Genomic DNA, 21,688 nt, shown 5'->3' with positions numbered 1-21,688 from the left:
TCGAGTCTCAAATTCTATTTCCAAGCTTTCAACTTCGAGATTCCACTGACGCTACCCAATCTTGAACTTTTGCCCACAACGCATCCGCGAGTCTATTCAGTTTCAATTGTATATACATGTTACAATATACTTTTCCGTTGAGTCATCCAACATCTGGGGCTAATATCGTTGTTACTATCCAGGTAGCAAATCAACCTACATTTTGTCCAGGGCTTCACCGTCCGGCCTCTCAATCTTTCTTTGATATCAATCCTGAATATGAAAGAAGTACGCTCGAAGCTTTTGATATCACGAACCCATTACTCGCTAAAAATGAACTGAGAGGAATAGACGAGGAAAGGGGGACCAGAAAGGCAAATCAGTAGAAACACGATGCTCGTAAACCAGAAGTGAAGGACGAATATGATGACGGCTCCTACCCTGGTTTACTATCCAACGTCACCTGCCAGGACGTTGAGATTATCCAAAGAACCTCCATAGCGACCATGTAAAGGAAAAACTGACAACAATGACAGATTACAAAGTGTGTGGGCCAAAGACAGGATATGGATTACACCGGCTGCGATGACTGTCAGCCTATCGGAACCTCTGCTACCCACCATGTTTGCCTGCCTCGGTTCGCTCTCTGATCTGCGCGTGGTGTCATCTGGTGTCTTATGATGCGCTTGAGATATGCTTTGGCCCTATTGCTTCAGTTGTTTGTTGTGCCGAGGCATTCGCTTTCGGAAGTCTTGAGATTCTGAATGATTAGGAATTTGTGGTATGAATGCGTCCGACAACGTGGGAATTGACTGTTGATCATGATCTACAGGGTACATGTGACTAGGCCTTTCGGAATCAAGCCTACATAGACACAGAGAGAAGTAGCCTTTCTCAACGATAGTGGTCCGAAAGGAGTCAACCGAGCGAGCCCTACCTCGTGCCGCAAGTGACATTACCGTTTCCGGTAAGGTGTGCGCATCACACAGCAAAAGCAACTAAGGATCTGCCTCGGCAAAAAAAGTCGGTGACGTACTAACCGCTCCGCCAACACCAACGAGTGCCAACGACACTCCAATCGCATGGCGGTGAAAGACGGCCGTGAATGAACTAGATGATGGACGAAGATGTCAGCGGTGGGGTAGAGCGCGCAAGCTGTGGCGTCGCACGATGGGGGTGGAGACACCTCGGACGTTGAACAAGTTTGGTACAAAGCGTCGATATGCACCGGCTCCCCTTTGCGATTGCCCATCAGCCTCACCACTGACTGCATACCAGAGTCCCTACCTTTTGTCGGACTTTACCTTGCACCACTTGTTTTGTTTTGCTCGTCTCAACTCAGCGAAACACTCCACAAACACTCAATCGTATCTGCCACCCCGACCTTGTTACCACGCCGCGTACCTGCGTCGGCACCCTGTCCCCACAGTAAGCACCGTCAGCACAGCCGGCCCATCATGATCGACTCGTACTTTGACGTCTTGATAATCGGCAGCGGCCTCAGTGGTATCAACTCGGCCTACCGCATCCAAGAATCGCTCCCCAAGGCCAAATTTGCCGTTCTCGAAGCGCGCCACGAACTCGGTGGAACATGGTCGCAGTTCAGATACCCCGGCGTGCGATCCGACTCGGATCTGCATACCCTGGGATTCAACTTCTACCCATGGAGGGCGGAGAACCCGATTGCAAGAGGAGAGGCTATCATGGAATACCTGCAAGAAACGGCGCGCACGTTTGATCTGGACAAGAAGATTCGCTATAGACACAAGGTCATCAAGGCGGACTGGAGGAGTGAGGAACAGCGTTGGAGATTGGAAGTGGAAGTCGGCAATGAGGTTGGAAGAGAGCCGCGAACAGTGGTGTACTGGACCAAATGGCTCATCACAGGCACAGGATACTACAACTACGATCAACCTCTGCAAGCAAACATCCCAGGCATCGACAAGTTCCAGGGCAAGATCGTGCATCCGCAGTTCTGGCCCGAGCATCTCAACTACAAGGGCAAGAAGATGATAGTCGTAGGTAGTGGAGCGACAACAATAACGCTGCTTCCTGCGCTGGTGGATGGCGGTGTGGGCAGTGTGACGCAGTTGCAGAGGAGCCCATCGTATATCATGAGCCTCCCTCAGAAAGACCAAGCATGGTTCGAGAAGTGGGCACCAGAGTGGTTCACTCTACGATACAAACGTACGTCCCCTCTCTTCGACCTCGAAACCGATTACTGACAAGTTTGATCAGGCTTCATGTTCACTCTCGTCCCTATTCTCCTCTACAAGTTCTGCATCTGGTTCCCTAAACTTGCACAATCCTTCCTCGTCAACAAGGCCGCAGCACAGCTTCCCCCCGACTTCCCCGTCGATCCTCACTTCAAGCCTGGCTACAACCCCTGGCAACAACGCATGTGTCTCTGTCCCGACGGTGATTACTTCAAGGCTTTCAACTCAGGCAAAGCACATATCGTTACGGATACTATCAAGAGCGTTGTCTCAGACGGCATCGAACTCTCCAGCGGGCAGAAGCTAGACGCAGACATCATCGTCACAGCCACAGGCCTCAACATGCGTTTCCTCGGCGGCATAGACGTCAGCGTCGACGGTAAGAAAGTCGACGTGGCATCGCAATACATGTGGCGCAACTCTATGCTCACTTCCCTCCCCAACCTTGGCAACATTATCGGGTACTGGAACGCGTCATGGACACTAGGCTCTGATACGGCATCCCGTCTTTTCGTCCGCCTTATCAAGCATCAGGAGCAACATGGCTACACAAGCGTTGTGCCCATCATCGACGAGAAAGACAAGGAGAAGACGGTGTCTGCTAGTCCGCTCAACAGTACCTATGTTAAGAACGCGATGAAGAAGATGCCGAACTGTGCGAATACTGGACCGTGGAAGCCGCGCGATAACTGGTTCTCGGATAACTGGGGTGTAACAAGGGGGAGCTTGGAGGATGGGCTCAAATGGGAGAAAGTAGCCGTAGAGTAGGCGGTGGAACGTAGAATGTGTCAGGAGTCTCGCTTGACTGCCTGGCATTCTCAGACTAGACGATCTTAACAATGCACGGGGAACGACTATAATTGCCAAGTTTGAGCCTGATGCTGAGCTATACAAGCTATCCACACATAACTCATCGTCTACTCCTTTCCCAAAACTATCATCTCTCCTTCCGCTCCACTGTCACTAGTAACATACATCCGGCCGTACTTGTCCTGCGCAATACTCACGGGTCTGAAGCACTGTGTAGTTGAACAGTGATCCACGTCCGGATTCCAGAAGATATCAGTCCAAGAATGCGTGCTGTTCAAGGCCGCTTTTGGTCCGAATCCATGGGCACTGTTCGCGAAAGGGACTTGGATGATCTTGTATCCAACTGAAGGACTGCGGTTCCAGGACCCGTGAATGGTAATGTACATGCTAGTGAAATTCCCATCGAAAGCCGCGTCAAGGGGTGCAGAGTGAGCTGGAAGAGCAAGGCGAGGCGGCATACTCCGTGTCATACACGTATCATCTGTGAAAGTGGCGTTGGGCTCCAAGACAAATTGATCACCCATTGCAAACTTTTTGTCGGTGATGGATTCTGAGTTGAAGACGGTGTAGCAAGTCGGGTACCCATACCAGTTTGTGTTTTCTTTCGAGGGGTCACCCAGGTAGTTGATCTCATCAGCTGGATCTAAACCGCGGTGTATGAGATCAGTATATGTTACATATGCAGTTCATACACGGACACTTACTATCAGTGTGGATGTCCACAGATACCCCGTCAATGGTACGATGCAGCTCGTCAGAAGAATTCTCAACGCCCCAAAGCATACCTTCAGCATCAAATGCTAGCCCGACTTCATTGCGGAGTCCGTAACCCATCTGATAGCCGCCGGTTGGATAGTCGTAACCATTTTCAGGAATAGTGGTGGTATCGAAGACTTTGACGCATGATCGACCGGTTTGTATATCGGCCGAGCCATAGTCGAAGTTGTCGTTAGACCCGTGAGACACAATTAGAAGATTTGGATGTTGTGGTGGGAATGAGAGCGTCCTTGTAACATGTCCTCTACTGTCCATTCCAGTCAGAATTGTTGTAGAGTTCTTTGATACACTCATGGTATTTGCGTCGTATGTCCATGAAAACACCGAGGTCGCAGAGCTAGCGTACAGGGTCTTCCCATCATGGCTAAGCGCAATGCCATGGTTGAGATTCCGCTGAGGGATGAGAGTCTTTGACGAGGCAAGGCAGCCGTTTGGCGTGACACTGTGAGCCGTAATACCCAAACCGTTTTGTACAACGAGGAGATTACCTAGAGTGTCAAAGATCAGCCCTCTTGGTTGGATCAGGTCTCCTGCTACCTTTGTAGCTTTCCATCCTTTCGCAGTGCTAATGGGGAATGCAAGTTTACCAACATCAGGGCAGACTAAGGGTACTCCTGTTGATGTTGGTTCGGACAAGCTCGAAGATGTAGTACTGGTACTCATGGTCGTTGGTCGTAAGCTGATAGTCGAGCTCGGTATGGAGACACTACTTGATACTGTCGGAGCATCATCGACAAGATTTGCAGCGACTAGCTCGTCAAAGTCTGCATTCTGGCCTTGCGTGAGATCGATTCTGTAGTTTCCGAAGGAACTATGCACGTTGAAAGTAGACCTGTTGTTCGCTGGCTGAGCGGGCAGTTTGCTCGACAAGCCATAAGCGAACTTTTGCGCAGATGCATTTGCATCGATTGAAACCAGATTACCATCCACGTCGTGCCATTGCGAGCAGCCCTTGCACCGCACGGTCAAAGTCCAGTGAGTTGTGTTGTACCCGGTTCCTTTGATGTACGAGTACTCTATATCAGCATAGGGCTGTGGTAGACTCAAACCGAAAGCCATTCGCGAGCTATAAATGGATGTGTTGGATGCACTGTTCATCCATCCGACCGTAAGTGGAACATATGGCATCGTTCCACCCCAGCTAAACCCTACCCACCCATTCTTGATAGGTGAAACAATTTGCAGGACGGTATCGAAAGGTGCAATTTTTGACTCAGGCAAAGCGAGACCAAACGTGATGCCATTAGTACCAGTCCATCCAGAGTAGCATATCGACGTTTCCGGATCACAGTAACGCTTGGTCACTTGGCTATGTGCTGCTGTAATGTCACTAACGCAATGTTCATGATAGCATGACAGCACATACCTCTGTTGGCAACAGTAGCAAATCCGAAAGCTAATTTGGCTATCCTCATGGCAGGCGAGATGTAAAGACTGTGTTGTCTTTACGATCTGCCGTAGCGGATCTCGCTGTCTTATCAAGGATACGAGCCACTATAATGGGATATGACATGTGTCTGTGCATCTGTAAATGAATCTCGAATGTAGGCCGGATAGCCGCGATGCGCTTGATCGACTTGTAACGTGGGTTCCTTCGCCCAATGCCATGAGCCCCACTACATATCATACGATGATCGTACTTTGACTGGGCGTGATGCCTAGATCCGCTCATGCGATGGAATCGTGGGATTATATCAGAGCGGTCGGTACTTCGGACTGCAGTACTTTCTGTTGAGCGTGGCATACGCTTCCACATTAGCAATATATTGTTACTACGTTACGCTTACAGGAAACTGTCTTTCACAGTCATATCTCCGTGCTTGGTTAATGATATTTCTATTGATTCATAGAGGGGACTTGAAGTCGCGTGGACGAGGTGTCGATCAAGCCCTGGTTCTCAGTGTTTTGAGCCTCAAGTCAAGCCAGGAACCACGAGTTGTTTCCCTTTCTAACACGACAGATCACCGTGTGCGATATATTACCGCCGTTGGATATAGAACAGTTCGATGTATTGAATGACGCGATGATCTCATGATAGCGCGGTGCAGTATTGAACATGTCGACGATAAGTAAATGAGAAGGGTGTTTTGACAGGGCTAATAGATGAAGCGACGAATTTAGCCTTCGATCGTCAGCGCCAAGTAGATGGAATCAAATGACACATGAGTGAACTTGTATACATGTATATTCGGATGTTGCTGATAAACTGATAGGCGCATCTTCGTCGGTCCGGCCGCCGAAGAGACGGTTTTAGATCTTCGCCTTTGCGGGTGCGGTTACCCTTTTACCATGCACATAGCAGATGCCTCTGATCTTCTCAGCCGCCTCACCCCAAAGCTCATTTCTGAGCACGCTGTATACGCCCATCTTGGCCCTACCCTGGACTGCGTTTGCTTTCTTCAACGCGGCCCTGAACATCTCTTTGGGCTCTGCAACCTCATCGACAATACCATCCTCGTATGCCTCTTTGCCCGTCCAGCGATGCGCTTCGAGCAGCATCTTTCGCGCAATCTGCGGTCGAAGCTTGAGTCGAGGGAGAAAGCCGATGCCAGGGAAGTGCAGGCCGAGGTTGACAGGCGGCATAGAGAAGAAGCCACGCGACGCGTTCATAATGCGATAGTCGTGCGCGAGAGCAAAAGGACAAGCCCCACCGAAGGTATGGCCCGTCAGCAGAGCGATAGTAGGGAACGGGTAGTCGAGCAAGGTCGCTAGTAGCGGGAAGAAGCCATCGCTATTCGCAAATGGGTTCGTATCGCTCTCGTCTAGCTCGAGACCTGTGCACCAGAACTTCTCGTCGTTTCCCTTTGTTATCACACATCCTTCTGCATCGGGGCCTAGCTCTTGCTCAATGTCGCGTAGCGCACGTATTATCTCCTGTGCAAACTTGACGTTTATGCGATTCTCAGGTGCTTTGGCGAGGGTGATGACAAAGACTTGGTCGTGCCGGTCGACATGTAGGTTTGTGTATTCTCCTAGGGCCATGGCGACTGCGGGTTCACGTGTTGCGGTTACGACGTCGATGTCAATGCGAGGCTCCCCAAGGTGACAAGGCAATTGGGAGATTCTGTCCCGTCAGCTGCAGCGATATCGACAAGATTCATCCTGCTTTGCGGGCTCAAACATGTCAACTATCATGGTGCTGAAGCCTCGGCAACGAGATGCGGGGAAGGACCCTGGCCAGAGTCGCGCGGTAGTGCCATCTCTATGCTGACTCGCTGTAGACATCAATCTACCAGAACAACAATCGGACAAAGCGACGTAGGTTGTGAAGGGCGCGTATCAACGCCTGTGGAACGGACATGTGATAAGTCAGGGCGTGCGGCGTTGCAATTTTGGAGTTCACCCCGATCACCTCTTAGACCATCTCGACTTTCCACCTCCTCTCCCGTCGCTACACCAACAGAACAAAGAAACATGGTCAGCCACCCGCTCCTTTACCTAAGCCTAGGTGGCCTTTGCGCTTCTCCCAAAAACGCCTGTCTGCAAACTGTATCCTATTGGGTAATGACAGCCAGCCCCATGATCGTTGTGGGATCAGTGCTAAAAAACTCTATTCGATCTTCTGACGGTCTTTGCCTTGCATGAGCGCTATATTCCACCATATTCCCATTCCCGGCGGAGGGCAAGAGCAAGTTCATCTCTCAAAACTGCATCTGGGCCTCTGACTCGCGCGATAAGGACTTCATCCCACTCAGCATGTAATGGTCCGAGTTCCGATGCTGCGGATGCCATTGGCTATACAGCCACAACTGCTGAGCTCTTGACCAAATTCTGTACAGCCTGGACGCCATCGCAGTTGCGCCGTCACCGCGTCCGATGCAACAGCTTCCAGTCCGCGGATTGAGTCGATGCCCGAGGACGGACGATGCTACGTTGTATGCGATGTGCTGTCAGATCATCAGCCATCGTGGCGCTTTTCGAAAGATTGGCATATGCAGACCACGAAAGAACGGACGATGGCTACCGCGGGACGCCAATGGCAAACAGTCAGTATGGAGCACGCTTCCACTTCATTGGATGGGATGTAGGTTGGTGCTCCTGTGAGGATTCGCAGGACGTCCCTTTGTGAGGCCCAAACGGTAGCTGGACGGCACATCAATACCCCATGCTTAATTGCAAACTCGTAGCCTTGATCACTATTGAGGTATAAAACGTAAACTAGTCTATCACTCGTCCTGCACCTTAAGCTCACTCTTCACAACAACAGTCACTATTTCATCGATTGTCGGATTGAGAGCTGCTCATACCATAATTATACCACAAAATTGCCTCCATCTTGGCGACGCCACAATGGCCGAGCCGAAGACCATTGCTCTCTTTGGGTCGACCGGGTTTCTGGGTCCATACATCACAGCCTCTTTACTCCAAAAACACAGTTGCGCCAAGATATTGTGCCTCAATAGGAGTGAGGATGGAGAGCAGCGTACTACATCATCTTTGCAGCGCATAAGTAGCGACAACCTCGCAAGTTCTAGCCGTCTCCACTTTATGACAACCGAAATCACAAAACCAAACCTTGGACTGGACGATACGCAGTACAATCAACTCGTATGCGAAGTCGATGAAATCGTCTTCAACGCCTGGAACGCAAACTGGGCCGTACCCCTAGCAAGGTTTGAGCCACTCCTCAACGCCGTACGCAACGTCATCAAAGTAGGTATCGGCAGCCCCAGAAAGGCACGTGTAACATTCATTTCATCAAACTGCTCAATCATGAACTGGCCAAGCCGTCATCCCGAACAACCACTCATACCCGAAGAACCTGCTTGGGAATATGCCAGCGCTGCGGATAGCGGGTACGGACAGAGCAAATGCATCGCTGAGCAACTTCTGGCCCGCGCGAACCTAGATTCCGGCGTACGCATCGCCATCGTACGTGCAGGCCAGATTGGTGGACTGTCGTCTGCGACTGCTAGTTCCCCAGGCTGGCCAATACAAGGCTGGCTATGGGTCACTTTCAAGACAAGCCAGCAACTAGGTTGCTGGCCTGTTCACATGAACGCTGTCGACTGGATTCCTGTCGATGCTCTTGCAGAAGGCATCACCAACATTACACTTTCGCAGCCGAGTAACAACGACGTGACCAAAGTATACAACATGATGCATCCTAACCCCGCACCTTGGGTTCTTCTGCACAATGTCTTGACTGAGAAGTTTGGTTTGGCGGTCAAGGGTGTTACGCTCCCGCAATGGCTTGGCCTACTTGATCCGAAAGTGTTTAAGATGCATGGTTTCATGGCAGCAGCGGGCGAGGGGAGGGAGCAAGAGGCCATGGTCTTTCATAATAAGAATGCGCTGGAGATGTTACCAAAGGTTGAGAATCTTACGGCGAAGCAGATTGAGGTATGGCTCAAAGGGTGGAAATTGAGACTCGGCGAGGCAAGGGTCAGGCTTTGAGGGACGAAGCATATGTGTAGTGTGTCAAATTTGGAACGGAGGTTAGTTGCACCACATCTTGGAATACGATGAGACAGAGCTTGAACATGAAATTGAGACTCATCAATTCTTAGCAGTAATTAATATGTAACTGCGCTATACGGTCCTGCCGTCAGGTACTCTATGTGTACCGTCTACAAAGTCTGCTTGCCTCTTGTCTCAATCGGCAATATCAGCATACTGAAGAACGCCGCAATGAATAATCCACCGCTGGCGTAGATGGGGGCCTTGGGGTTGCTGTCACCAGCCTGGATAGCAACAATCGGTGCGCATAGTCCAGCAACGCGGTTCAAGAAACTGCTCATGCCAGTGCCAGTGCCACGGATAGGTGCAGGGAAGACTTCAGGTGTGTACGCGTACAGAACACCATACATGATGTTCTGGAAGAAAGCTTCGAGACAGGTGAAAGCGAGCTGGAAGTCGGAGTCGGACGAGATGGTGAACAGGAACACGAAGACACCGGTGATGACGGTTGCGATGGCCATGGTACCCTTGCGACCAACGTACTTGATATCGACGGTGTAGCAAGCGATGATCGATCCAGGAACACCGACAATGGCAGTAATGGCGTAGTTGCGGTACACGGTGCTGGTGTCGTTCTGAACATCACCACCAGAGTTGGCAAGATACTGTGGGAGGAAAGCGTTGAAAAGCGGATATGCCATACCGATAGTCGTCCATTGGAACCACAAAAGGGCAGTGGTGAGACCGATCTTCTTATCCTGGAACAATGTCTTGAAGCGCTTCATCGAGAATCGGCTAAGGGAGCGCTTGATAATCTCGAAAACGCTGAGCTTCGCATCTTCTTGGGTGACTTCTTGGTCGCCGCCGATTTGGTTGAGGATGTCCTCGGTGAGCCAGGTGTGCGTCTTGTTGTAGTGCGCAATACCGTAGACGGTAGCGACGGCCTCAGCCTGGCGACCACGAGACAACAGGAACTTGGGCGATTCGTAAAGATGGAAGAGGAAGAAGCGGCAGATGAACATGAAGAACGTGATCGCACCGAGAGTCAAGATGAGGTATCGCCAGCCCCAGTTGTCGGCCTTGCTGCACTGCCCAATCGGAGTACCAGAAGGGCATGAGAAGTTGGGAATGAAAGCCCAGGCCAGCAGCGAAGCGATCAAATTACCAACAGGCCAGAAAACGGAAAGTAGCGTCAAGAGGTTTCCGGATGTTTGGGGCAGGAACTCGAGGAACAAAGCGCCATCGACTGGAAGGTTTCCACCAACACCGAGACCGATACATGCGTACAGTGCGCACGTGCCAATCCAGTTGGGTCCGCCGCCTGAAGCAAGACCGAAGACACCGGCGAGGAAAAGAGTGAAGTTGAAAGCGAGACGGCGGCCAATGATATCGGACGCGGTACCCCAGAAAGACGCGCCAATGCAGAGACCGAGGAACAGCGATAGTGTGGTGTATCGGACTTCCGTTTCGCTGACACCAAACTCAGCGCTAAGTTGAGGCAGTGTTAGAGCGACACCCTACATTATGGTAAGTCCTGCTGACAGTCGACGAGTTTGACAAACGCACCTGCAGCCACAAGTTGTCGGCCATCCAACCGCCACCACAAAGAGCGAAAAGCTGCCATTGGTAGCGACCCATTCCCATGTCTTGCAAAGCTCTGTTGATGACCTTGGACTTTCCTGGAGAGTATTAGTACTGATATTTCATAACGATTACCCAAAACGATAGGAAATGCCACACGACGTACGGTCATATGGCGTGTCGGTGTCTGAGGCGGCGACATCTGCTTCAATCTCTGCCTTTAGTGCTGCGACTGTCATGCCATGGTTAACAACACCACTTGATGCATTACTTTCAGGTCGCCTAAGGTCGTTGGGCTCATCGTCTTTGGCTTTCTCTGAATTTCCGAGGGAGGCGCGTGGGTGAGTGGAAGCTACAGAAGCGCGATGGGTTGAATCATCAAGAGGCACATGAACACCCGGGAACTCGTCGACGTGGTGGGCCTTGAAGGGATTCACAAACATAGTCCGAGCCATCTTGGCGAAAAGATGGTGGTGGTAGCGCGATGGAGGTTAGGTGTGGTTGTTGCTTGGGGATGGCGCTATGGTAGTGAGGGTCTGATAACGGAGGGAGTCGCGATTGGGATGATCCTGTTCAGGGTCGTCGATTCGTCGGGGTCGATGTCGATGTAATATGATGCTTGGTCGTGTGTTGGAACCGTCACGGCGTCTTCACCCAAGCAGGATGCTAAAGGCTTGTGAGGCTTGGAAAAGCTTGTGTATTGGAGTATGGCAAGCTTCCGCGACAGCAAAGTCGCAGGGAATTTAGATGACAAGAGTTGTATGAGCTCGGTCCCGGAGTAGGACTACGGCCCCTCATATACTCCAGTTCTCCCCAACGCCTGTCAAAAAATCTTTTGGAACGGACAGATGATGTGGAGCAATTGCTGAAGTGCGCCAAGGTAGCGGCTATTAAGGCGCGCAGTGACGTAGTGCTTGGGTGGACCAAGCACCAGCCCAGCACGTTGCTGTGCCGTTCACTGCAAAGATCATCCAACGTCGCTGCTGTGGTTCGCTCGATCTTTTAGGCTTGGCCTTAGTCAAAACCATCAGTCTGGTAAGCTTCTCGCAGTCTCACGTCTTGTGCGGTTGTGCGTCTGCAGGACCTTGCCCCATGCGCAATCATGACAGTTGATTACATGGTGAGCCCTCGATGAACCTGTTAGAATCTGTGCTGGAGAGATCGGTCGCGATTGACTGATAATGGTAGTCGTCGTCTTTGTGGCTCGTCTTTGTGGCGAGTGCGTCTGTTCCTCGCGCCGATGGCGAGGCTGCGCGCTATTCGCCTGTCGCGGGTCCAAATTTTGCCGCGTGCCGAAACGCGACTAGCTAGGGATGTGCCGATTACGTTAACGTTTCTCAGGCTTTGCGCACGCGAAATGGCTAATAAAACCGGCCTGAAATTATCTTCAGTCGTTGATCACACCGGCGGTAAGCGGGGAGGCTCGAGTGTTCTCGTTACATGCCTAGATCAGGCATGACGTCCCTGAGATATACGACTCCAGAAGGCGGGACCGCTCCAACCCCAGCATCAATGCGAGATCGACACTTGTGGGATGCGCGGTCGGCGACTGCCCATCTACGGATTGACCGAGACTGAAACGTTCAGATTGCGAACGAGGCATCTGCCGTTAATTGTGGCAGGTTTTCGGACCCTGACCGGCTCCACAGAAGCAAGACCCTCCAGAAGCCACATACCTGCCCTGGCAAGACGCGCCGAGTAGGTACCATTGTGGGCCCGGCCTAAAGCAAGTCGTATCGACAGGAGGGAATGTCACGCGACGTACTCGATGCTAGGATCCAGGACCTTTGTGTTGAGCTCGTATTGCCTCGGTAGTGCTGCCAAGTACAACTTACGTACGACGTTGTTGAGTGGAAACTTGATCAAGATTCCTGGCATCCAAAGCCCTGCAAAGACATCTACGAAAGAGATTTTTTTTTCCCTGGTGTGTACTGTAGTACCAGAACTCTCCGCGAAGGTATATACCATCGCTCTCTTGATACGCCTTTAACATAGACTCATGTGTATGCTCGGTGTGTAACATAGGGCGAAACTTAGAACAAACGAGCCCCTCAGTGACATCCCAGACATGTGCCTTCCATCCCTCGAACGCTCCGGACCTGCATTGAAATTACCTCGAGACAAGATACGCTCTTGGTTCTAATGGCAGCACCAAACTTCTGCTTCCAGACTGGCCAGGCAGTAGCCATCAACAATGGATCTAACCACCACTCTTACCTTGGGTGACATGCTCACGAAACACCAACAGTGCTGTAGACGTCCCCGTTCGATACTCACAGTTATTACTCCAGTCACCCCTTATCATCAACAATCATCATGTGCGGCGCAGAACCTCTGGTCAGCCTGAACAGCGCCGAGTCCGTTGACGAATTCTACAAGCTGCTCGGAGAGCGCGAGCATCTCTCAGTATCCAGACCAATTAACGTCTCACCAAAATGGCCAGCAGCTCGTAATGATCACTACTGCGACCAAAAGGTTTGTCGCCACGCTGTCCTCGACTTATCTCCTCTGTATATGCCGTCGGACAGCGGTAGCGATGTCCAGACGCCTGACGTCGATATCTCCAATACTCAAAGCAACACCCACAGTCCAATTTGTTCGTGGCCAGCCAATGAACATGCCGGTGACAGTCCTCGGTGAGTTTACACAATATACAAAGTAGCTAGCTCACTAACACAGTATAGATTCAACCACGAGCAACATACTCCACCTTCGTCGCACGATGGTCAAGTTCTCCAAAATTCTCAAACACCCCCCATAAACTCCGACATACGCACCCGCGCTCGCGCCCTTCGACAAGAGCTCGACAACATACATCTCAGTTGCGCCGAGTCATATTTTGAGCTCGCAGAACGCTTCATCGACTTGTCCGACCAGTACTGCATCCTGTCATCGGGCTGCGACCGTCTGGCCGAAAAGCACGATAGCCTTCGGCATACCGTCTACAAGCTTGTTGCACAGCTGGATGTCCATACGGAAGACTTGACGGCTCTAAATGAGTGGAAAATTCGTACTCAGAAGAGCTTCGCTGAAGTAAAGGTTCAAGACCAAGATCCTAAGCTTTTGCATTACGGCACACCGCATTCAGCGTCTACGGTGGAGATTTCAACTGAGCAGCTAGAGCCTGACCACGTAGAAGCGACAAATCCGACTTCCAAGACGATGGTAGACAGGCGAGACCCTGGCGTTGCGAATCTGGAGACACCTCTCATAACGCCGGCAGTCCCGCTTGGAAAACATGTTGTACGTCCTAAATTGGTGCTGAGGTTGCCACCTCGACCGGATACTGAAGAGGAACGTGTGAAGCCTACTAGTGGCTTAGTGTCGGACCAGTATGCAAGTTCCAGGCGGATTAGGAAAACCGCGGACAAGCGAAAGGCAGCTGCATCTCACGTCAAACCAATAGACAAGAGAGCAAAGAAGAGTCAAAAATGACCGAGCGCATGTTGTGCAGGTATGTCCTTTGTCTTGTTTTGTTTCTTCTATGCTCATGGGGGTAGCTGGGGTTGTCGGCCAACCGGGGACGAGTTCTCGCATTGGTATTGAAGAATGACACCTACGTGTAAGCATCCTCGATATTTTGCACATAAGCCAAATTTCCATAAGCCAAGTCGGTCCATGGTCTTCGTGCACCCCGCAGATGACGACCTATGTGGCGTTTGTGGCTATGTATGTATCGGGCAGCACCGACGATTTCCGAAGGTTTTCGGGATCGATCCAGGACCTACAATCTTATCTTTATACACAGCTCCGCCCTTCTGAAAGTCCTAAATTCGCTCAATCTTGTGTGAGCATTCCTATCATCTCACACACAAAATTCGCTTGGCTGTAAATACATGGTCAGGGGAAGGAAACAATAGCGAAATCGCTCTGGATACGAAGGTAAGTACGACACCTTAGGGCATGCTTGTTTTATTGGAAGTTAATAGAAAGCTAATGTGAATACAGATATTGAAAGAAAGGCCCAAGAAAGTAAACATGTGGTCTACATTATACACCGCACGTGTGATCGGATCCACCACAGGCTAACAAAATCTACGGTCCAAGATTATCGAACTCATACTGCTTTGTTGGCAGTGTGAGTCCACCTGAGTGTACTTATGGCATTGCCATATAAATTTGGAAGCATGCCAGATGCTTGGCGGTGAGTTACAGATCTAATAATCTGCTCCCGTCTACTATCCCAAGGGCTAAGGGTAGCTATGCGCGTTCGATTGCGCCCATGGTTGGTAAGATGTCAGTCATGGCGCTCATCCCGATCCATTAGTGTTCCAGCCATGTGAATCCTCTTGTGTATAGGAATTCAGGCGCAGATCTTGCCAGTCCCAGATCTGCTCCATGCCGCCCATGTCCACAGCAGATGGATCCCCGACAGTACCAAAGGGGTTTTGGGCGAGGAATTGATCAATATCGAACGAGAGATCATCCGAGATGGTCATTGGATGCAGATTGCCGGCGGTGGAAGGAGCTGGTGCAGCGACCGGCTCTATAGACGCCACCGGAGGCATGGTCGCTACTGGTGTAGGTTCATGCGCAGGTAGCGGCGGCGTTGACTTGGGTGCCGAAGAAGACGCCCGCCGTTGGCGCTTACAGATCGAAGGATATCGCGACAGCTCTGGGGTAGCCTGCACAAGCTTAGAAAGGAAGTTGAAAGACGTAGCCCCAAGTTTTGTTGTTCCACTGAGTTGATGCAGCATCTTCAGGGAGCTTTCGATAACGTCCACGATTTCCTCACGGTGAGGCAGAGTATGCTTGCGGTCGTGTATGATGGCGGAGCAAAGAAGAGTCGCGGTATCGAAGATGCAGAAGACGACCATGTGAAACTTTGCGTTGATCGGGAACTCATGATCGAAAAGTCTACGCGCGACTTTCAGGAGACGCAACGCGATGTCTATGCCTTTCTTCCGAAACTCGTCATCCTGGCCAGCCACTTGGCCTTGACGCTCTCGGGTCAGGTAGGGTTTGAGGAAGTCGAGTTGTGTTAAAAGGATGACACAGTGTAATTGGCAACGCTGGAAGACAAAGTATGGATGCTTATCGTCGAAAGATGTATCCGTGTTTTCGAATCGAAATATCGGGGGTAGCTCTTCGGCAAGCTTCTCGCATTCGGACTGTATTGTCAGAACTTGCTTATCCGATAGGTCAGCCTTGGAGTTGGCAGTCCCCATGGCAGTCGCTATTCTTCGGCCCAGATTTGCTTGAAGCGCCATGTGAGCAAAAGGTGAAAGTAGGTTTGGCTCTGTGGTTGACTGATCCAGTCGTAGATTGGGGAATTTGAAGCTGAGATCCTTCTGGTCGATGAGGTTTGGACGACCCAACCACGCCGACATCTGCCTGTAGCGGAAATGAGTGAGCATTCTCGTTATGATGGCCATGTGCTTACCAGTCCCAGATGTACAGCAGCGTCCAGAGACGTCTCCTGATCTCGATGTCGAACTCACATAGGTCCTCGATACCTGCATCTTTGTCGATACCTAGCTCTTGTGCTTCTCGTATGGTGCGTGAAAGCGCATGCCATGATTCTACTATCTTGGACTCCGACTTTAGCCAGGCACCTTTAAGAAATTGTTCTTGCACGCGTTCAATACTTGTTTGCGATGCTTCAAAGCTCCGGCTCAGCTCTTCCGCTGCGTCAGAAAACCGTTCGGTTAAGGTTTGACAGCTGCAAGCCAACTCAAACTCAATCATTTTGCGAAGCGCAGGTGTGAGAAACTGCACGGAGTATGCGCAGATTCTCAACAGTAAGCAGGTAAATTCTGGCGAGAGCTGTTTGCCGGCACCACGATCAGTCCACCACTTGACGTATTGTTCAGCTAGTGTTGGCCCGTATATCGCGCTGTATCTGTAGTTGACAACGGTCAGGAAGTGATTAACAAACGCGTCTGTGTGCTGTTAGCAAAAACGCAAGTCTGACGATGGTTGCACTTGCCGGTTATCGATCTGGGAGGGACCGCAGAGAGGACTTTCTCTACGACGCCCGTTGTTCCCGGAGACTCTGCCGGTGAGTCTTTTCGCTTGCCGCCCTTGGGTCTCTTAGTTGAGACAGATATTTTACTAGCTCTGCTTACCTCTTCCACCGTGCTGACTTTGTAGTGAACATGGCCGGGCATGTATCCCCACGCTTTTAGCCCGTCCTCGAGGTCTTCTGGCTCGCCATCTTGCGACTGCGATGGAAATTGTGGCTCTGTAGAATCGGGAGCACTCCTTTTTGTGCCCTTGGTGGTGCTGCCAGACGAGTTTTCTCTGCGCCATAGTTGTTATTACCATGGTTCGCTAACGGCGGGGTAGACAACGTGATCGACATACCGAGCAGACTCTGGGGATGACTCCGTTTGCCCTCTTTTGACGGAGAACTGACAGAGATGGGGTACCTTTCGTGCCTGGCAATGATTGCAGGGCCACTCTCGCGAGCACTAGCCTTCCCGTTAGTCAAGGGGCAGACGCAGGGTCGATCTGGAGTGGGGGCTGACCTTTTGCTTCCGGCGCTGACATTCAGTGCAAGATGTTGTCGCGCGACTGTCCTTCTGGGCCTGCATATTTGCTGCTACCCTTCAGGAGGATCAATTAGGATCGTGATAGCTCAGGATTTATCAACTTGCTAACGGACGAATCCAAAGCTGCCGAGTTGTGGCACCCCAACCCCACTAGCCGCTGCGCCTCACGGGCCGAAGTTGGGGCTGTCCCTGATTTCTCAGCAGGTCATGTGATGTGGCAAGTGCCTTCTTCGGGCAAGGTGCTATAGCGTTTGCGAAAAGGTAAATCTTTCATCTGCAAGATCAACGGAACCTCCGACATTGGCACTTGCTGCCCAGGCGGCAGACGCAATTAAATCGCGCGGCGACGCGAAAGCCCGAGACTTCTCAGGGTACAAACTCCGTGGAGAACCCTTCCATGGCCGCTTCTTGACCGTTCCGTTGGATTCTGCCCCATTCAAGACACTCCAATTGGTGCTACTCTGCAGCGCGTACAGTAAGGGAAGCCAGCCCTACAGATCTGCCCCTCGCTACCTTATCCAATTCGTGCGAGCTCAGACTACTTCCGGAGGTTCTAGCTACTTCGCATCGAAGCCTTGCTAGATTACCAACATGTCTTCTGTACGTGATTGCGACAAGATTGATACATCAGCCGGTGTGCCTGTATCTCTTCTATGTATTCCCGGTCGCTTTGGAGACTCACTAAAGTCGTGCCTCGACTAGCTCATGCATGATGTCATCGCACCTACGTAGGTGGTGCTTGCAGCCTTGCAGCCTAGCAGCTAGTCTCAACACCGCAAAACCGCTGCATAGATGCTAATATAAATCCGAAAAGGGCTTATAGATTCCACGTATAAGTCGGTCGATCTCGAGGAGCCAGTTCTTCTCTCCTTCGCGCCACATCAGAAGCACAGCTTCTACCGTCATGGCAACCCCTTTACCACTTATACCCTGGTCGAAGACTTCGATTCTCACGTCCCGTATGCATCTGGATGCCTCGAGAATAGCACAACACGCTGCACTGGACCTTTTCGTACTAGGATTTGCTGAACAAGCCTTCATATTACTCGAGACAGTCCATGAGTATGGTATCGACACGAAAACCAAGGACTATTACGGAGCGACTATCTCAAGGCAATTGACGGGAGCTTGGGGAGCTAGCGATTCTTTTCCTTCATGGGCAGACGAAGCGGGCGACGAAGACATGGACTGCATATCTACCACGGGCTTACCCAAGGATTTGACAGTGAAAGCCGAAGAGCATGAGTTGAATAAAGAAGATGTCAAGTTCGCATGTGAGCGCCTCAACGCAAAGCCAGATGCTATCTATGGTATTCCGGAAGAATCGATGACGCTCGGTGCTGTCGCACAGGTCGCCTACCTTGCAGGCGAGGAAGATTTAGCCACTAGCTTGATCGAAAAGAATATGAAAGAGTTCTACCAGTACCTGTTAGACAATTTCAATAATCCAGACATAAGTGGGGACGAGACGAGGCAATGGCTAGAGCGTCGCCAGGGCTTGCAGCATTGCGACGCGATATGGGAAACGCTCAGAGAATTAGATCTCGGAGAAGTATTCGGTGTGCGCATATCTGACGTGGAAGACTATGTGAAAGAGGGCTGTAAGAAATATCCCTGTACGAACTGCATGTAAGACATACACTGACTCCGTACACGTACCTTCAGGCGCCCTCTTCAAACAGCGCTCTACTGAAGGACCCATGCGCCTATACAGTTCGAAAACGATGGCCGAGCTGGTGCAGATGATCGAAGAAAATGTCCTTGCCGAACGTGCCGATAATGGTGAAGACGAAACATCTCCCGTCCTGAATAGTGGCGCATCAGAAGATCAGATTGCCGCTCTCGAGAAACGTCTGTCGGCATCGCATGCAGAAGGCGGCCTTGATGATACAGATGTCGCGCTGCCGAGTGGAAACCTTCCAGATGAATACAAAGACTTCCTGCGCGCAAGTAACGGGATCGATGAAGACCTTTTCTTTAGTACCGAGGACGTAGACACTGAGGGACGCTGGATGGTCGATCTGGATTATAACCTATTCCCCATCGAAGGCAAGGAGTGTCTCCTATACGGCGCGGATCGTGACTTTGATGAGATCAAACTAGGCGACTATACGTGCATTACTATCGGGACCGGAGATCACGAAGGTAACGTCACGCTTATACCACCAACTTCGGTCCGGCCCATTATCGATAGTTTTGAAAAGGCATATGCAGAGGCGAGCGAAAACAACAAGAAAGTGTATGAGCGCGCCGCTCTGGACATTTATGGAGGCATAGAGGAGCTCAGAGCTTTAGAATGGTTGTGTATCGAGTTCCAGCATTCCGCGTATGAGCAGAGAATCTGGGGTGGACTGAAGCTTTTTCTGGAAGAGTATGTCAAAAGAGAAGTTGATGAGAGAAAGAAGGCTGAGAGACGACAAAGAAGAGACGCGAAGGAAAGGGGAGAAAGCAAAGCTAGGAAGAGAAAGAGGGAAGATGGCCAGTCTGTTGTTGATGATGATAACAAGTCGGTTCGCAGGGCTTGAACTCGATGAACCACATCCCGTGTGTACTCAACTATCTATACACCAGCTCTACGAGACCGAACTTTGGAAGAGCGTACTCTAATTCGTCGTAATTGGCTGAAAAATGCTCTGTATAGTCTACGAGTTCAACGGAATACTTCCGTGCCGTATTTGCAATCGTCGCTGTCGGTTGACAATCAACGGACGAATACCAGATAACTATGTTCGCTCTGCCAATGCAACGCGGCGTCGAACGTGCGGACTGGAGCGCTTTCATTCATATCGAGAAGCCGCTAGTGTAACCTTCTCTTTCTCGATTGGCTACAGTTCGGAGATTATGCGGCTACCAGACGATCCGGGGATCCGCGCACTACAATCTGCGGTCCGCAGTTGGCTGCATCTTAGTAATTGTTTCCGCATTTGCAGTCATACTCGGTCCTATCTCGGAAGACCAGACTGCTTGGTTGGCAAGGAAAACAGTGGTTGAGGTGTAACTGGAGCGAGTGTGCTGTGTACCGAGGACACTTTCAACCACTCCAGCTCTAGCTCCAGCTCCAGCAATCTAGGTAATTTCGTGGTACGTGATTGGAGACTCACCTTCTCTCGTTGACGGTGCAGACCACGGGAGGTATTGATAAGCTATGACACGATCGAGGTCGGTGCATTAAAGATGGACTGGAATTGAAAGTCCGCTAGTTTACATATTCTCCGCTAGCACGCATCGACTACCCCTCACAAAGCCTTACAGGTATCATTACTCATGACGGACTGTTACTGAGATATTATATAGCCCAAGTGTTTCACTACAAGAATTTATCCCAAGCAGTCAAAAAGATTTCGCGACTTTTTGCAAGGTATCAAAATGAGTTCAACTGTCGTTGCAGTAGCTGGAGGTTCTGGTAAGCTTGGGCGTGCTATTGTCGAATCCATCGTCAAAGCGGGTGGATTTACCGTATTCGTGCTCTCCCGAGACGTAAGTTCATACCGCATTACTATACACCATAAGTACTGACATTTGCATGGGCGACCGGAGACGCGAAACTCCAGGGGACGGACGCGAAGATAATCGCCGTTGATTACACGAAACCAGATTCCATCGCCAGAGCCTTGGAAGAGAATCGTATCGATACAGTGATCTCGACACTTGGATCAATGTCAGGTACCGATCCTGAGATGGCCCTCATCGAGGCTGCCAACAAATCCAGCATCACACAACGCTACATTCCAAGTACATGGGGAATCAAGTACACGCCTGAGTGAGTAAACTACGTATACCACTTATCACTGATCTTGTCGTTTTGACAACATACAGGGTTGCTGAAATCTTTTCGATAGCCAAAGGAAAGATTTCTTATCTTGACGCCCTGGAAAAGACTTCATTGCAGTACACATGTGTCATCAACGGCTTTTTCCTGGACTATTTTGTAGAGCCATATGTCAAATCATACCTCACAGGTCTGACGCTGGCCATCGATATCGCCAACAAGGCTGCTGCTATTCCAGGGTCGGGCAATGTTCCTGTTGTGTTCACCTACAGCTTCGACATCGGCAGATTCGTGGCTGCTCTTCTTGGCCAAACATCCTGGGAGAAAGAGTCGTACATCATTGGTGACAAGATCACGCTGAACGAATTCCTCGCTATTGCTGAGGAGGCAAGGGGAACAAAGTTCGAGACCACATATGATTCGCTGGAGAAGCTCAGAACATACCAAGTCACCGAGCTGCCTGCTCATCTACCAATGTACCCATATTTTCCGAAGCAGATGCTGCAGGGTATGTGCGCAGTGTTTGGCATCTTGTTTGAGGAGGGCTTCTTCGACTTCGAGCCAGAGAAATCTTTGAATGATCAATTCCCTGAGATAACGACAAGAAAGATTCGAGACCTGGTCAGCGAGGCTTGGAGAGGTAAATAGTTGGAAAATAAAGA

General features: G+C 50.7%; 8 protein-coding genes across 8 annotated transcripts; 4 read left to right on the top strand and 4 right to left on the bottom strand.

Annotated features, from left to right (window-relative positions):
* Nucleotides 1-1,436: 1,436 nt before the first annotated feature.
* GT037_003423 (fad dependent oxidoreductase) lies at nt 1,437-2,963 on the top strand (the record flags this gene model as incomplete). Its single annotated transcript, XM_038928470.1, has 2 exons — nt 1,437-2,166; nt 2,218-2,963. The coding sequence occupies 2 exons, from the start codon at nt 1,437-1,439 to the stop codon at nt 2,961-2,963; spliced, it is 1,476 nt and encodes a 491-aa protein (XP_038788177.1).
* A 149-nt stretch (nt 2,964-3,112) lies between these two features.
* Nucleotides 3,113-5,197, bottom strand: GT037_003422 (cellobiose dehydrogenase-like protein; the record flags this gene model as incomplete). Its single annotated transcript, XM_038928469.1, has 3 exons — nt 3,113-3,648; nt 3,710-5,101; nt 5,149-5,197. The coding sequence occupies 3 exons, from the start codon at nt 5,195-5,197 to the stop codon at nt 3,113-3,115; spliced, it is 1,977 nt and encodes a 658-aa protein (XP_038788176.1).
* Nucleotides 5,198-6,032: 835 nt separating this feature from the next.
* GT037_003421 (enoyl-hydratase isomerase family protein) lies at nt 6,033-6,764 on the bottom strand (the record flags this gene model as incomplete). The annotated part of the gene is made up of 1 exon (XM_038928468.1): nt 6,033-6,764. One exon carries the CDS (start codon nt 6,762-6,764, stop codon nt 6,033-6,035), a length of 732 nt encoding a protein of 243 aa, XP_038788175.1.
* Nucleotides 6,765-8,072: 1,308 nt separating this feature from the next.
* Nucleotides 8,073-9,179, top strand: GT037_003420 (uncharacterized protein; the record flags this gene model as incomplete). Its single annotated transcript, XM_038928467.1, has 1 exon — nt 8,073-9,179. One exon carries the CDS (start codon nt 8,073-8,075, stop codon nt 9,177-9,179), a length of 1,107 nt encoding a protein of 368 aa, XP_038788174.1.
* A 173-nt stretch (nt 9,180-9,352) lies between these two features.
* On the bottom strand, nt 9,353-11,218 carry GT037_003419 (mfs general substrate transporter; the record flags this gene model as incomplete). Its single annotated transcript, XM_038928466.1, has 3 exons — nt 9,353-10,699; nt 10,749-10,861; nt 10,930-11,218. 3 exons carry the CDS (start codon nt 11,216-11,218, stop codon nt 9,353-9,355), a joined length of 1,749 nt encoding a protein of 582 aa, XP_038788173.1.
* Nucleotides 11,219-13,079: 1,861 nt separating this feature from the next.
* On the top strand, nt 13,080-14,198 carry GT037_003418 (uncharacterized protein; the record flags this gene model as incomplete). Its single annotated transcript, XM_038928465.1, has 2 exons — nt 13,080-13,399; nt 13,448-14,198. 2 exons carry the CDS (start codon nt 13,080-13,082, stop codon nt 14,196-14,198), a joined length of 1,071 nt encoding a protein of 356 aa, XP_038788172.1.
* Nucleotides 14,199-15,013: 815 nt separating this feature from the next.
* Nucleotides 15,014-17,299, bottom strand: GT037_003417 (uncharacterized protein; the record flags this gene model as incomplete). Its single annotated transcript, XM_038928464.1, has 6 exons — nt 15,014-16,097; nt 16,147-16,645; nt 16,678-16,786; nt 16,832-17,006; nt 17,070-17,176; nt 17,234-17,299. 6 exons carry the CDS (start codon nt 17,297-17,299, stop codon nt 15,014-15,016), a joined length of 2,040 nt encoding a protein of 679 aa, XP_038788171.1.
* An 862-nt stretch (nt 17,300-18,161) lies between these two features.
* Nucleotides 18,162-21,674, top strand: GT037_003416 (uncharacterized protein; the record flags this gene model as incomplete). Its single annotated transcript, XM_038928463.1, has 4 exons — nt 18,162-18,873; nt 18,923-19,767; nt 20,809-21,017; nt 21,074-21,674. 4 exons carry the CDS (start codon nt 18,162-18,164, stop codon nt 21,672-21,674), a joined length of 2,367 nt encoding a protein of 788 aa, XP_038788170.1.
* Between the last annotated feature and the right edge of the window lie 14 nt (nt 21,675-21,688).

The sequence above is a fragment of the Alternaria burnsii genome, assembly GCF_013036055.1.
Source record: "Alternaria burnsii strain CBS107.38 chromosome Unknown 730, whole genome shotgun sequence".
In the NCBI taxonomy this organism is placed as follows: domain Eukaryota; kingdom Fungi; phylum Ascomycota; class Dothideomycetes; order Pleosporales; family Pleosporaceae; genus Alternaria; species Alternaria burnsii.
This window is presented reverse-complemented; position numbering and strand designations above follow the sequence as displayed.